The sequence below is a fragment of the Mustela putorius genome, unplaced genomic scaffold (genome assembly GCF_011764305.1).
Source record: "Mustela putorius furo isolate JIRA1106 unplaced genomic scaffold, ASM1176430v1.1 tig00003859_pilon_pilon_pilon, whole genome shotgun sequence".
Taxonomy (NCBI): Eukaryota; Metazoa; Chordata; class Mammalia; order Carnivora; family Mustelidae; genus Mustela; species Mustela putorius.
In genome coordinates, this window is record NW_025422011.1 from 32,598 (window position 1) to 47,532 (window position 14,935).

General features: G+C 42.2%; 2 protein-coding genes across 9 annotated transcripts in view; both read left to right on the plus strand.

Moving 5' to 3' along the window:
- Positions 1–8,540, plus strand: part of FNBP4 (formin binding protein 4) — a gene marked incomplete at its 5' end in the record, with an annotated part of 40,244 nt that extends 31,704 nt beyond the window's left edge. The window contains 2 exon segments of the mRNA XM_045065884.1: positions 4,172–4,329; positions 7,466–8,540. Of these exon segments, the coding sequence (XP_044921819.1) occupies positions 4,172–4,329; positions 7,466–7,556 (249 nt within the window).
- A 1,297-nt stretch (positions 8,541–9,837) lies between these two features.
- Positions 9,838–14,935, plus strand: part of AGBL2 (AGBL carboxypeptidase 2) — a 41,624-nt gene continuing 36,526 nt past the window's right edge. The window contains exons 1-4 of one of the 8 annotated variants that reach the window (XM_004763036.3): positions 9,838–10,571; positions 10,792–10,924; positions 11,192–11,255; positions 12,703–12,837. In XM_004763036.3, coding sequence (XP_004763093.1) covers positions 10,889–10,924; positions 11,192–11,255; positions 12,703–12,837 — 235 coding nt within the window. In that variant the 5' untranslated portion in view covers positions 9,838–10,571; positions 10,792–10,888. Of the gene's footprint in view, positions 10,572–10,791; positions 10,925–11,191; positions 11,256–12,702; positions 12,838–14,935 lie in introns of those variants that run through there. The other 7 variants (XM_013061780.2, XM_045065885.1, XM_004763034.3 and 4 more) reach the window with 7 other exon arrangements.

Genomic DNA, 14,935 nt, shown 5'->3' on the forward strand with positions numbered 1-14,935 from the left:
ACATAGGCAAACAGACAAGCCACAGAATTTCCTATTGTTTTGAGTGGGGCTACCACTACTACTAAACTACTTGTTTTTTCACCAAGATTTTGTCTGTACATAATCTCTGCACCCAGTATGGGGCTCAGACTTAAAGCTCTGAGATTAGAAGTCATATGCTCTACCTACTGAGCCAGCCAGGCACCCGAAGTGTGGGGCTTCTGATTGAGTGTTCTCTTGGTTGCTGTAGATCTTTAGTTCATTTCCAGAGTTCCTATAAAGCCATTTTAGTCAGTTTTTGTTTACAGTAATGTTTCTGTGAGGAAACAGGGTTTGGAGACATCATTCTGATGTCATGTCACATGGCCACTTTGAATGTCCTGATTACCCAAAAAAACTTCCTTTCTTTCTTTCTCCCCCCCCCCAAAGATTTTATTCATTTGACAGAGAGACCGTGAGAGAGAGAGACTATAAGCAGGGGGAGTGGAAGAGGGAGAAGCCGGCCTCCTGCTGAGTGGGGAGCCTACACAGGGCTGATCCCAGGACCCTGGGATCATGACCTGAGCCAAAGGTGGATGCTTAACAACTGAGCCACCCAGGTGCCCTGCAAAAACAAAAACCAAAAAACAAAAACCAACTTTCTCATCAGCTTTTGTCCTTTGTGTTAGCACTTTCTCTTCTACCTCAACTTTATCACTTTAACAGGGCAAATTCTTTTCTACCTCAACTTTTTTTTTTTTTTTTTTATATCATTAGTTTTTTTTTTTTTTTTTCTTTTGCTTTGAGGAGTGAGCACAGGCACAACAGGGCAAATTCATTTGCCTTACAGTGGTTCAAAGAATCTTCTTGAATGGGTTCTACATTCACACAAAATAGATAATGTTTCCAGATTAAACCATTTGTCCAACTTGGTACCATTTTTTCAGATAGAAATTACCTGGACATGAAGTGAATATTAGAGCAGTCAATAATAACAAGACAGTGTGTAAAGTAGACCAATGTCAAGCTCTACACCAAAGTATACACAGCTCTCCTGAGTCAAAATACTGTTTACCACTTCCCTGCCTTTACTTTGTCCACCAGTCCCAATACTGTTTGCTCTTTACACAATGAAATGTTAGAACAACCAGTTCTCGGGAATCATTTATCTTCTGAAGCCTTCCTTGACACCCTTTTTCTGACCCACCAGACATAATTGCTTCTGCCTCTTTTACTGCAGTAAGTAATTTTTTAGCCAGTCATGCTTCTGTGGTCTTGAAAAATCCAGAATTCTAACTTGGTAATGTATAATTTTTATATACTTAATATTGAAACAAATGATGGCCTCTTTGTTGTGTATAGGCCATTTTAAAAGAATATAAAATGGAGGCACCTGAGTGGCCCAGTCACTTGTGTCTGACTCTCTGTTTCAGTGCAGGTAATGATCTCAGTGTCCTGAACTTGAGCTCCACGTGTGGCTTCGTGCTTAGCGCAGCGTCTGCCTGGAATTCTCTGTCTTCTTCCTCTGCCCCTCTCCTTTATGCGTTGCATGTGTGTGCTGTCTCTCTCTAAAATAAGTAAATAAAATCTTAAAAAAAAAAAAAATAGGGGCGGCTGGGTGGCTCAGTTGGTTAAGAATACAGCTTTTGATCTCAACCCTGGTCTTGATCTCAGGGTTATTATGAGTTCAAGCGCCAGATGGGCTCCCTGCTGGGCATGGAGTCTACTTTAAAATATATATATATAAAATACTCAGTGCCTCATGTTCGGGAATATTTGAAATACATGTTTTCAATCTTTTTTTTCCTTAAGATTTTATTTGAGAGAGAGCGCAAGTGGTGGGGAGGGGCAGAGGGAGAAGCAGACTCCCAGCTGAGCAGGGAGTCCATCCCAGGACCCTGAGATCACAACCTGAGCCGAAGACAGAGCTTTAACCAACTGAACCACCCAGGCGCCCCAGTTTTCAGTCTTTTTGCTAAAGAGTTTTGTGTACAGCTTACTAGAAAATAAGTCCTAACCATTCAGTTTTTCTTCATCTGACTTCAGTGTTCCCCTGTGAAAATGTGCTTAAACAGCCAATGTAACTCTATATCCATGGTTTTGATTGTGATTGGCAATAAACTTCTAAAACATAACTAATTTTCCCATGACTGATAGGAATCATGGGATAAAAAAATTTTTTTCACAAAGCCCAATAGAAGTCAAAATGAAACAAGAGTAACTCTACCCGGAGCTATGTTGTTTTTTTTTTTTTTTTAAAGATTTTATTTATTTATTTGACAGAGATCTCAAGTAGGCAGAGAAGCCGGCAGAGTTGGGGGAGGGAAGCAAGCTCCCCGCTGAGCAGAGACTCTGAGGCGGGGCTCGATCCAGGACCCCTGGATCATGACCTGAGCTGAAGGCAGAGGCTTTACCCCACTGAGCCATCCAGGCGCCCCAAGAGCTTTGTTCTTTAATCATGGTTGCCAATGTTCAGTGAAAGATGATACCTCATTGAGCCCTCTGTGTTCATGTGACCATTATTAGTTCATGTTACTTTTGACTCAGTTGGTTCCCTGCTAAGCCAGAGTGGGCTGTTCTGGAGCTTGCAGGAAGGGGGTGTATACAGTGTGAGAGCCTGTATCACAGGTGAAAGGACAGACTGGAACATGGGAACGTGTGTGGGAACTAAAGGTGTCTGCACAACAGATGGGCACTCATTTCCCCCAGAAAGTTAAGAACTCTAAGTTACAGTCCAAATAGGGTATTGAGTTACCAGGGAGCTACATAACAGAAGAAAGACTAAAAATATGAAACTTATTTTCTCAGATTTTTGAAGACAAGAAATGTCTCACAAGTGCAGACTGTAAAAACAGTTTGGGCCCCCACATCCAGTCCAGAGTGAGCACAGAAGCAGGTATTCACACCTACCACCTGTGTGCCTGCTGGTCGTGCTTATGGTGTGGGACCTGGTCAGGTCTTCAGACACAGCTCTGCTGCTCTTCAAAATACAGGGATAAAATATTTTTAATGCATATGATTTGTCAGACATTCTCCTTAGAAGCTTGGGATTCAGTAGAGAGTCAAACAAATCCTGTTTTTGTGGAGATTCCCTCCTGGAGGGCTGGAGAAGAGAGGGAACGGGGAGACAAATAAATAAGTATGTGCATATTTGGTGCTTAAAATGCAGTGAGAAAAAATAAGCAGTGTTAGAGGACAAAAAGTGGTCTTTGGGAGGTGGTGTTGTCTCCTATAGGGTGGTCAGGGAAGGCCTCTTTGCTAGAGTGCCATTGATCAGAGGCCTGAAGGTGATAATAGAGCAAACCATTGATGTATCTCCTTGCTTTTTTAGTATTTGTTGCCATTGACTATGTTGCTCTTTCCAGGAAAGCTGGCCATTTATTTCTCAGCTGTTTTTCACTTGATGTAAACCGGGCATCTGTTTAAAATTTGCCAAAGGAAACACTGTAATTCTGAGTTGAGATAAAAGGCAACAGTTTTGGGGCGCCTGGGTGGCTCAGTGGGTTAAGCCGCTGCCTTCGGCTCAGGTCATGATCTCAGGGTCCTGGGATCGAGTCCCTCATCGGGCTCTCTGCTCAGCAGGGAGCCTGCTTCCTCCTCTCTCCCTACTTATAATCTCTCTCTGTCAAATAAATAAATAAAATCTTAAAATAAAAAAGGCAACAGTTTTGAATTCCATAAAATAATGAGGCTAAAGGAAATTTTGTTTTCTGACCTGATTTAATAAAAACATACTTCGTTTTTAGATTTTTTTTTATAGTTTTTAGATTTTCAGCCAAGCAGTAATTAAGTTTATAGTTAGTAGAGATTTTTGACAAGAACTTAAATGGATTTATTTTGTTTCTGTCCTTTTGATTTTATTTTATTTATTTATTTGTTTAAAGATTTTATTTTATTTTAAAGATTATTTATTTATTTATTTGACAGAGAGAGAGAGAGAGAGATCACAAGCAGACAGAGAGGCAGGCAGGCAGAGAGAGAGGAGGAAGCAGGCTCCCTGCTGAGCAGAGAGCCCGATATGGGCCTCAATCCCAGGACCCTGAGATCATGACCCGAGCCGAAGGCAGTGGCTTAATCCACTGAGCCACCCAGGCGCCCTGTCCTTTTGATTTTAAAGTCCCTTTATTCCTTGGATCTAAGAAGAGATCTTGATCTTACATGGGTCTCATTTCCATATTTTATATATTATTTTCTTTTTGACCTTTAACCTTAGGCAAAGAAGAGTAAAACCAAAATGCCCTCTCTGGTAAAGAAGTGGCAGAGTATCCAACGTGAGTTAGATGAAGAGGAGAACTCTAGTTCTAGTGAAGAGGACCGGGAATCAACTGCACAGAAGCGAATCGAAGAGTGGAAACAGCAGCAGCTGGTCAGGTAAAAAGAAACCACAGATGAGAGTGGGTTGTGGTGATGGTTTTAGAGCAGTCGTCATATTCTTTGAATCACAGTCCTTAACTTTTTTTTTTTTTTTTTTTTTTTTTTTTTCAAACTTACCTAAAGGTTCATAATTCACAGTAATGTTTATTTCCCCGTAAAAAATTATGATTTACCCTTTTTCAAAGTTAGAAATACCAAGGTTTTAACACTTTATGCTACTGATTGTTCCTCTTAAGCAAAGGAGCATCTTTAACTCTGAGCATACCAGGAAAAACAGATCCCCTTTTACCAGGTAGACCCAATAGACGCTTTTATAACTTTTTAAAAAATTATTTTACAATAATTTACAGAAGTTAAAAGGACGGGGGGCTGGCTCAGTCGGTGGAGAATGGCACTCTTGATCTGGGGGTTGGGATTTTGAGTTCAAGCCCCATGTTGGGTCACAGAGCTTACTTTAAAAAAAGACTTAAAAAGGGAAGGGGAGAAAACTTCATTAGAGATTTGGTAAGAATTGAAACATAGCTAACCCAGGTATTTTTCTTTATTTTTCTGGTTCTGAGGGTAGATAGAGTAAAGAAACTGAGCAACATTCTTTGAATGCAACTAATCATTCAGTTGTCATACATAACCTGGAATATACTCAGAAGTAGTCTTACTACCTATTTCACATCTGTCTCAGTTAGGTTCTAGCTTATTACTTCTGGTTCTCCCACTTGCAACATCAATGAAAACATTTGGAAGAGGATATCACCATCTTTTGTTTCATAACTCAAAACATTTTTTATTTTTAGATACATAACTACCAATTGAAATGGTCATTGTAAGGAATATTATTTCTAAAGTGTCCATTTATCCAATTATTACATACCTCCTTTTAGCACTTGTCTCCTTAAGAACCCTATGAAATAAATCATAGCATACAGCATAATAAAATCTGGAAGATTCTTGTTATATGTAATTTTAGGGAAATGAGATAGTTCTGGTTGTTCCTTTTTTCTCTCTTTTTTTTTAAGATTTTATTTATTTATTAGAGAGCAAGCAAGGGGAGTGGCAGGGAGAGGGAGAAGCAGTCTCCTGCTGAGCAAGGAGCCCGATGTGGGGCTCAGTCCCTGGACCCGGGGATCATGACGAGGGTTAAAGGCAGCTACTTGAATGACTGAGCCACCCAGGCCCCCTGATACTGTTCCTTTTTATTTATTTATTTAATTTGTTGTTGTTGTTCCTTTTTTTTTTTTTTTTTTTTTTTAAGATTTATTTATTTGTCAGAGCGAGAGCGAGCAAGGCAGACACAGTAGAAGGCAGAGTCAGAGGGAGAAGCAGGCTCCCTGCGGAGCAAGGAGCCCGATGTGGGACTCGATCCCAGGACGCTGGGATCATGACCTGAGCCGAAGGCAGCTGCTTAACCAACTGAGCCACCCAGGCGTCCCTGTTGTTGTTCCTTTTTAGTGAGAATATTGTATTTCCTTTTTCTTCTTAGAAATACACTGTTCATTCATCAATCTCAAATTTGAGAAAATTCTTCTAGGATATGGTCCTCTTAATATCCATAGTCTGAAATTTTTCTTACCCGAAAAGTTTTACCATCATAATTAGAATGTCCAATGCCACTGTCTGTTTGTTTGCATTTATCTTCTAGTTGGTCTAATAATTGTGGGGTAGGGGCCCCTGGCTGGCTCGTTTGCTAGATCTTGGGATTGTGCGTTCAAGCCTCATGTTGGGCATAGAGCTTACTTAAAAAATAGTAATAATATGGGTGCCTGGATAGCTCAGTGGGTTGCGTCTCTCTCTACCTTCAGCTCAGGTCATGATCTCAGCCCCACATTGGGCTCTTTACTTGGTAGGGAGTCTGCTTCCCTCTTTCTCTCTGCCTGCCTGTCTGCCTATTTGTGATTTCTCTCTCAAATAAATAAATAAAATCTTTTTTTTAAAAAAAATAGTAATATTGGAGAGGAAGGAGACCGTGAAGATGTTGCCTCCAGACTTTACTTCCTTGAATGGTTGTATACTCTTTGGGGCAACACAATAAGAAAACTAAGGGTGCACTAAGTGACAGTTCATTGCACTTTTGCCTCATTCTTGTAGATGATTCCATTATTTGGTTTTCTTATTAATTTTTTGTCTTTTTTTAGTATTGCTGGAAACTGAGTAATGATTAATTCCTATAATGATGACATAGCAAACTTTCGAGATAGGTAGGGAATTGCAGAGATTCTATTATTTTAGATTTATAAAAGGATCTCAATGCATCCATTGTGGTTATTGTAAGAATAGAATCTGAGCTCAGGCTGTTTTGAAAATACTTGAATAAGCCATGAGGTATCACTGCTTAAAAATAAAACTGTTCAAAAGAAAACTTCAGGGGCACCTGGGTGGCTCAGTGGGTTAAGCCTTTGCCTTCGGCTCAGGACATGATCTCAGGGTCCTGGAATCAAGCCCTACATCAGGCTCTCTGCTCAGCAGTAAGCCTGCTCACCCCCCAGCCCCCGCCTGCCTCTCTGCCTGCTTGTGATCTCTCTGTCTGTCAAATAAATAAAATTTTTTAAAAAGAGAACCTCAAAATCCAAAGGTTTCCGACGATGAGTTAAGATACGTCTTTCCTGGGGCGCCTGGGTGGCTCAGTGGTTTGGGCTGCTGCCTTCGGCTCGGGTCATGATCTCAGGGTCCTGGGATCGAGCCCTGCATCGGGCTCTCTGCTCCGCAGGAAGCCTGCTTCCCTCTCTCTCTCTCTCTCTCTCTGCCTGCCTCTCTGCCTACTTGTGATCTCTGTCTGTCAAATAAATAAATAAAATCTAAAAAAAAAAAAAAAAAGATACGTCTTTCCTAAAGAGTTGAACCTCTTCGGGGCCAAGATAAACTTTCACAAGAATTGTTTTCCTTCAGTGTGGCTTTAATGGTTACAGGAGGTAGCTAAAAGTGAATACATACTTACGTGTTCATGAAACTATAGAGAGAGTGTGTATGTCTTTGATGCATCAGAATTCAGAAATTTGATGAAGAGTATATTGGTACCTAGTTGAGAAACTTGAAGCACATTCATAAACAAAGATCAGAGTTTCAGTGTCACGTAATAGTTTTTGTGAACAGTTTCCTACTTTTTCTTGCCAGTGAAGTAATCTGTGTGTTGTTTTCACAGTGGCATGGCAGAGAGGAATGCTAATTTTGAAGCGCTTCCTGAGGATTGGCGAGCAAGACTGAAGAGGAGAAAAATGGCTCCAAACACATAGTTTTATGGGGGGAGTGGGGTTTTTTGTTTTTTGTTTTTTTTTTTATTACTGATCTTTTTCTTCGTGTTCAGTTCAGAGGCTTCATCGGTTTTACCGTTGTCAATAAACTATAAATGTTAAGAGGGAGAGCATATGAATTTCCTGGGCAAAAGCATACACCTGCAGAGTTTTCACATTTACGAAATGTAATGTTTCTGTTTTGCTGAAGGGTGACGTTGACCGAACGCTTTGACATGGCTGCCTTTATTCTCACTCTGGCAAGCTCATTGTATCAGGTACATTAACCTCATCGATCTGGAACACGTGATTCAGGAGTATGATATCTCAGCAGAGCACTCGCTGACAAAAAGTGAAGGATCTTCTGTCTCATAGAGTCTCATTTAGTTCCTAGTGCGGCTCTCTCTCATTAACTTCTATCCAGAACAAGTGCAATTAAGAAGGCAGCTCTGTATTCTGTTTTGCTTAACTGGGATTATCCGAATCTCTGACCTCTTCTAGCCTGCCACCCCTGAAGTGCTGAGGTATATCGAGGTGTTTCTCTTGTGTTGACAGACCGCCACACTCTAGAGATCTCTTTTTCAAAAATTCTAGAACTGGTAGTTCAGTCATTTCACATACACCAGTGGCATTATTCAAATTTCAATACAGGCAGCAGCAGGTGTTCGTATCTTTTTAATTTTGAGGATTTCCCTCTCATATGTGTGGCAGTAAATGTAACAAGAGCCACTGTATGTATTAATGTGTCTCCATTGTCTCACCTTATTCCAAAATTCACCTCCCTTTTATGTGAATGTACTCTCCATAAAATTCCAGTATTTAAAAAGCAGTTTACTGTTCTGTACTTTCTATTGTATCACAATCAGGTAAAAGTCACTTTAAACTGAAGAAACGGCAAATTGTGTTTTAAAGCTGTTTGTATTTCTCCAGTTTCTGGCCTTGTAAATTTGTATATATGCTCTAATAAAGCTTTTTTTATACTTCTGATTGGTTATCCTTTTGCTCTTTCAAGGCTGTTGTTTCATGATTATGTAATCAAGACTTGTTTTAAGTCCAGTCTTAATTTTTTTTTCTTCTAAATACAGCAGAAGGCATGTGTGAACACTGAAGCTCTCAGGAAAAAGAAGAGCCACAGGATCTTGAGTCAGTGGGAGTGAGAGTGGTGGTGGGAACAGGGTGAGAAAACAGGGTTTTGGCACTAGAAGGTGCTAAGACTTGTATTTTGGAGCTTGTACTCTATAATATTAGCTAATGTTTGACCTAAAATCCTGGAAATGATTTTATGTGGTTTTGAAGATGGACTTTTTCCCTGATTATAAAGGTAATCTCTACTTTGGTTATGTTCATATAAAGCTAACCAAAGACAACAATTAATAGTTTGAATTTTATTCCAATCTATTTATATGCATGTAAGTGGGAAGTTTTACCTACTCCATGTCACGTATACTGGTGTGTTGGGTTTCTTTTTACCATTATGCAGGTGTTGGGGTGACATTTTGTATACAAACTTGTAATTTGCGTAGAGCAAATTTGTAGAAATAAAGGCTACCAACTAGCAATTAAAGCTTTTGCTTTAACTATCTAGCAGTTTTCTAGACTTGTAGGAATTGCTGCAGAGCACCAGTACCTTTGTCATTATCTTCTTTTTTTTGAGAGCAGAGTGAAGGAAAGAACTTGAGTAGCGGAGAGGCAGTGGGAGAGGAAGAACCTGGCTCCCGGCTGAGCCGGGAGCCCAATGTGGTGCTCGATCCCAGGACCCTGGGATCATGACTGAGCACCCAGGTGCCCCCATTTGTTACTATCTTAACAGAATGGAGCACTTTGAAGTCTGACAATTTGATGGTCAAAATGTGTGTTTTTCAAAACTATCTATGGGGTGGCGAGATTACAACTTCAAAGGAGAGGAGAAACTGCTCCCTTTGAGCAACACCTGACAGTTAACCTAAGGCTAAGGAATAGCAAAGAAGTTTGGGATTTTTTTTTTTTTTAAGATTTATTTTTTGCTTTTTTAAAGATTTTATCAGCACAAGCAAGGGGAGTGGCAGGCAGAGGGAGAAGCAGGCTCCCGCTGAGCAATAAACCCTGTTTGGGACTCAATCCCAGGACCTGAGCCAAAGGCAGACGCCTAACAACTGAACCACCCAGAGTCCCAATATTTAGAGAGCACAAACGGGAAGAGCAGAGGGAGAGAGAATCCTATGCACACTCCGGGAACCTGAGCCAAGGCAGGGCTTGATCTTGCGACCTGAGCCCAAGCCAAAAAACATGCTTAAGGAAGTTCGGAATATTTTCATGGACCACTAGCTGTCCTTGTATTCACCAATCCAATTTCGATGCCCCAGAAGCGGGGCTGCAACATGACCTGAAAGGAGCAGTGCGTCTGAAAAACGGGTCTGGCCGCACTGGTGAACATTTCCCAAGATCACACGCAGGCGCCGGGGGCGGGGCCTCGCTCCCCGGAAGAGTCCCGCTGTCCTGCCCTCCCGCTTCCGACTCGAGGTTGCTAGGCTACCGGGACCCTAGCAGAAAGCTGTGGCGTGCGAGCGCCGGGAGCGTGTTCTCAGAGCGCTGCGAGGCTCGGCAGCCGTCCCTGCTGTGCGGTGGCCTCCCGCCTCGCTTAGGCTTCTCTGCTGCCGCAGGCGTCGCGCACACCCCTGCTGCCCCAGACCGGCCGGGGAGCGGAGGCGGTCGCACCCTTCCTTCCGCCCTCCTAGGAAATCTCTACACCTCCTCTCCGACTCTTCAGGGAAACTACCCCTCACCACTTTTCCCGGCACCAGGAAGCCCTGAACCCCTGAATTCCATTTTCAGGGCCCCTCTCCGGGCCCGTGACCTTTCTTTTTTTATCTACTCTGAGGTACCTCGGTCGGATCCCTCCATCCCCGTTTCTTTCACGTTCCTGTCGCGTCCTGGTCGGGGGTATCTCCCTCCTCCGAGAGGGAAGCATGGGAGCATCAAGGGGCCCGGCGCCTCAGGAGGCGCAGACTGGAAGACAAGCCCCCCTCCCTCATTCCTCAGGTATGCCTCGGGCCCTCAAGAGTAGGAACCAGGAGCCCAGTGCTTGGACGTTTACGAGGCTGGACTGGCCGGGGAGACAGGGTTTCTTAAAGTCGCGTCAGAGCCGCGCAGGTGGAGGAGGGTGGGGGGAAATCGGCAGTGGGTTTTTTGTTTTTTGTTTGTTTGTTTGTTTGTTTGTTTTGTTTTGTTTCCTCTCAGTTGTCCTGTTCTGGTTTTTTAGCTTCTGTGTAATCCGCTGCCCTTCTGGAAACTGGGCAGGGGTTGTGGCTGGATGCCGGTGTCACAGACTTGTCTTCAGCATACCGTGCAGAAGGAACATGTTCCCAGCATTGGAAACAGAGCTAAAGCAGGAGGTCGGTACACCCCCCTCTCCAGGAACTCCACAGAAATCCAATACTACTAGAGCAGAAGGTATATTCTGGTGGCACCTTTTTCTAGCAGGAGATCTTGATCCCCAAGATAGAATAATTTGCATGAATGTCTTTCAGTTGGTTTGTTTACAGAAGTCCTCGCCAACTCAAGAACTGTTGTCCTTTGCAAAGATTTTTGTGTGCCTTTTGTTAAGAGTTCAGTATTCTTTGAAAGGACTTTCCTGCTTGATTGGGCTTTTCCTTTCACAGACTCTTCCCGATCCCTATGAAGACTTTATGTACCATCATCTTCAATACTATGGCTATTTTAAAGGTAATATCACATTCTTACCTCGCATCACCTTTCCTGCCTTCATGGAGTAAATGGTTAGGTTAACTGGAGAGTTACACTCGGATAAATTAACGATGGCTCTTCTAGCACCAGGGAAAGACGAAGGGAAGTGAAAAGTACTTCATTATTGATCTGCTTTGTCACCTCTCCTGAGTGCCTGTGTATACAAGGCACTCCTTGTGGATCCTTGTACCAATACCACCACCCTTTCTTAATTACACTACATGGCATTAAATAGTCTTGATAATCTGGAAAGACATGTCCTCCATCTGTTCTTCGGAAGTATCTTTGCCATTCTTGCCTTTAACATGTAATTTCAGAATTAGCTTGTGATGTTTAAAAAATTGGAATTGCATTGAATCCACAGATCAGATTTCACAAGAAATGAGAGTTTTCCAATACTGGGTTCTGCAATCTCTTTTTTATTTTCATTCTGGGTGGTGTTCTGCAACCTATGAATATACCCTAGTTCTACATTTACAAAGATCTTGCTTAATATCTCCCAATAAAGATTTGTAATTTTTTCGTGGAATGTCATATTATTATGTCACCGTAAATGGTATCTCTTTGTATTTTTATTTTCTAACTTTGTTCCTGGCATTTAGAAATAAAATTAAGTTTCAGTATTTTTTTTTTTTAAGATTTTATTTATTTATTTGACAGAGAAATCACAAGTACACTGAGAGGCAGGCAGAGAGAGAGAGAAGGAAGCAGGCTCCCTGCTGAGCAGAGAGCCCGATGTGGGACTCGATCCCAGGACCCTGAGATCATGACCTGAGCCGAAGGCAGCGGCTTAACCCACTGAGCCACCCAGGCGCCCTAAGTTTCAGTATTGATTTTTCTATCAACCTTATTAAATTTTCTTACTGTTTCATTTTTTTTTTTTTAAGATTTTATTTGTTGATTTGACAGACAGAGATCACAAGCAGACAGAGAGGCAGGCAGAGAGAGAGAGAGGGAAGCAGGATCCCTGCTGAGCAGAGAGCCCGATGCGGGACTCGATCCCAGGACCCTGAGATCATGACCTGAGCCGAAGGCAGCGGCTTAACCCACTGAGCCACCCAGGCGCCCCATTACTGTTTCATTTTTAAAGTGATTCCTAATTTGTTGAAAACTGAATTTCCAGTTTGCCAGATTCAGCAGAGCCCTCAAGACAAAGCAGCTTTGGGCACCTTGCTCTTTCCACCCCACCATGCTGCTTCTCAAGTCTCTCCTCACTGTAAAATGGAGAATATGTGCTTAACTCACGGAAATTAGAATATGAAAGCTCTGTAGAAAATGGGATGTATTCTTTGTACAGACCTGTGGTGGTGATGGGTAGTAACAAGTAGTGGCACTTTCGGTAGTAGTAGTGGTTTGGGTATTGGCCTAGATGTTACAGGTGATGAAGCGGCCTTCCAGCACTTTTAATTACATTGTATATTTGTAGCTCAGAGAGGCAGTTTACCAAACTCAGCTACGCACCAGCATGTTTGGAAGAATAATCCTCGCTACCTGGTGAGTGGCTCTTTTGGGGAAAGAGAGGATGTGATACCAGACCCGCTGCAAAAGGAGAAGCTACTATGTGAGTAATGATCAGTGTGTATGAGCCCCAGAAACCTCACTGCCTTGAGCCACTTCTTGGGGTATTCGGGAGAACATGGCCTAACACGGGTAAAGCCAGAGGAATAGCCTTGGCCAGTTTCTGACATCACTCAAAAATGTTATACCTAGATCCACTTTGGATTACAGGTTTATTTCATTTTATTTTATTTTTTAAAGATGTTATTTATTTGTTAGAGTGAGAGAGAGAGAGCACAGGCAGGCAGAGTGGCAGGCAGAGGCAGAGGAAGAAACAGGCTCCCCACTGAGCAAGGAGCCCCATGCGGGACTAGATCCCAGGATCTAGGAACATGACCTGAGCCAAAGGCAGCCACTTAACCGACTGAGCCACTGGGGCATTCCTGGATTATAGGTTTAAATTAAAATACTATACATGACAGATTACTGATTTTTACACAATTGTGGCAGGTATATTTGTTAAGGCACTTTGTGTAAGAGTGGTGGAAACCAATTTCAGCTAGCTTAAAAATAATTTAAAAAAATATATATATATAATATATTTATATATGTATGTATTTAAAGACCAAGGGGGGCCTGGGTGGCTCAGTGGGTTAAGCCTCTGCCTTCGGCTCAGGTCATGATCCTAGCATCCTGGGATCGAGCCGGCCATCGGGCTCTCTGCTCAGCAGGGAGCCTGCTTCCTCCTCTTTCTCTCTCTGCCTGCCTCACTGCCTGCTTGTGATCTCTGTCTGCCAAATAAATAAATAAAATCTTTAAAAAACAAAACAAAACAAAAAACCTTTGAATGACACAAAACCCAAAAGCCATAAAGTACCGTTAATAAAGCAAAATAACAAACTTTAAAAAATGGTTGTGACAGATATGTCAAAGGATTATTTTCTTTAATATAGTAGCTCTAATAAGTCAATATATAAAAGGTGGCCAAATACAAAGGTGGGCAAAAGACATGAGCAAGCTTTTCGTAAAAACAAACACAGCCGGGGTACCTGGGTGGCTCATTTGGTTGCGTGTCTGACTCTTGGTTCCTGCTCAGGTCATGATTTCATGGGTCATGGGATTGAGCCCTGCGACAGCCTCTGTGCTTTTTGGGGCTCTGCTTGGGATTCGTTCCCTCTGCCCCTTCTGCATGCAAGCGTGCATGAGTGAGAGCTCTCTCTTTCTAAAATGAATAAATAAATATTTTTAAAAACACACACAATTGAGGTGCCAGGGTGGCTCAGACATTAAGCGTCTGCCTTCGGCTCAGGTCATGATCCTAGGGTCCTGGGATGGAGCCCCACGTCAGGCTTCCTGCTCAGCAGGGAGTTCCTCCCTCTCCCTCTCTGCCTGCTGCTCTGCGTACTTGTGCTTTCTTGGTATGTCTTTGTTAAGTAAATAAAAATCTTTAAAGAAAAGAATGTTAAAAACCACACACACACACACACACACACACACGCGCGCGCGCAGTCAATAAGCTTATGAAAAGATGCTCGATTTCACCTCTAATTAAAGATACAAATCGAAATGTCAAGGTGCCATTTTTTTAATTAATGGGATTTGGGCAAAAATAATTTTCCAATTACACCTATACATAGAGGTCAGGGTATGGGGGAGCACTCTCCTACACTGCTTAGGGCTGTGGATGGGTCGACTACTTAGGAAGACAATTTGGCAATATTTGGGAAATTTCCTTATTAGAATTTTCTGCATAACCCTTGATGCAGTAATTCCATTTTCAGATGTTTGCCCACAGCCCAGTGCCCTGAAGGCTCTTCCATTCTGCGTCCCACAGCTCCTGGCAGGGAGTAGAAAGGCAGGGCTTGAGCAAAGGAAACTCATCTGGGTGGGATGGCTTATGAGCCGGCTGATTGCCTCTCTTCCGTTTCCTCCTGCCACATTTACTGACACTCAAGGTAATAATAAGAAATATTTGCAAGCCTCAATATCATAAACACCATGAAATTCAAAATCCGCTGGTAGAGGTAACAAAATGTGAATGAGTTTTAGTGTGTAGTAGCTGATTGGGCTTCTTTTATTCATGTTTTGCTCATTGGCATGAAGATTTTTTTTTTAAGATTTTATTTATTTATTTGATAGAGACACAGTGAGAGAGAGCAGAA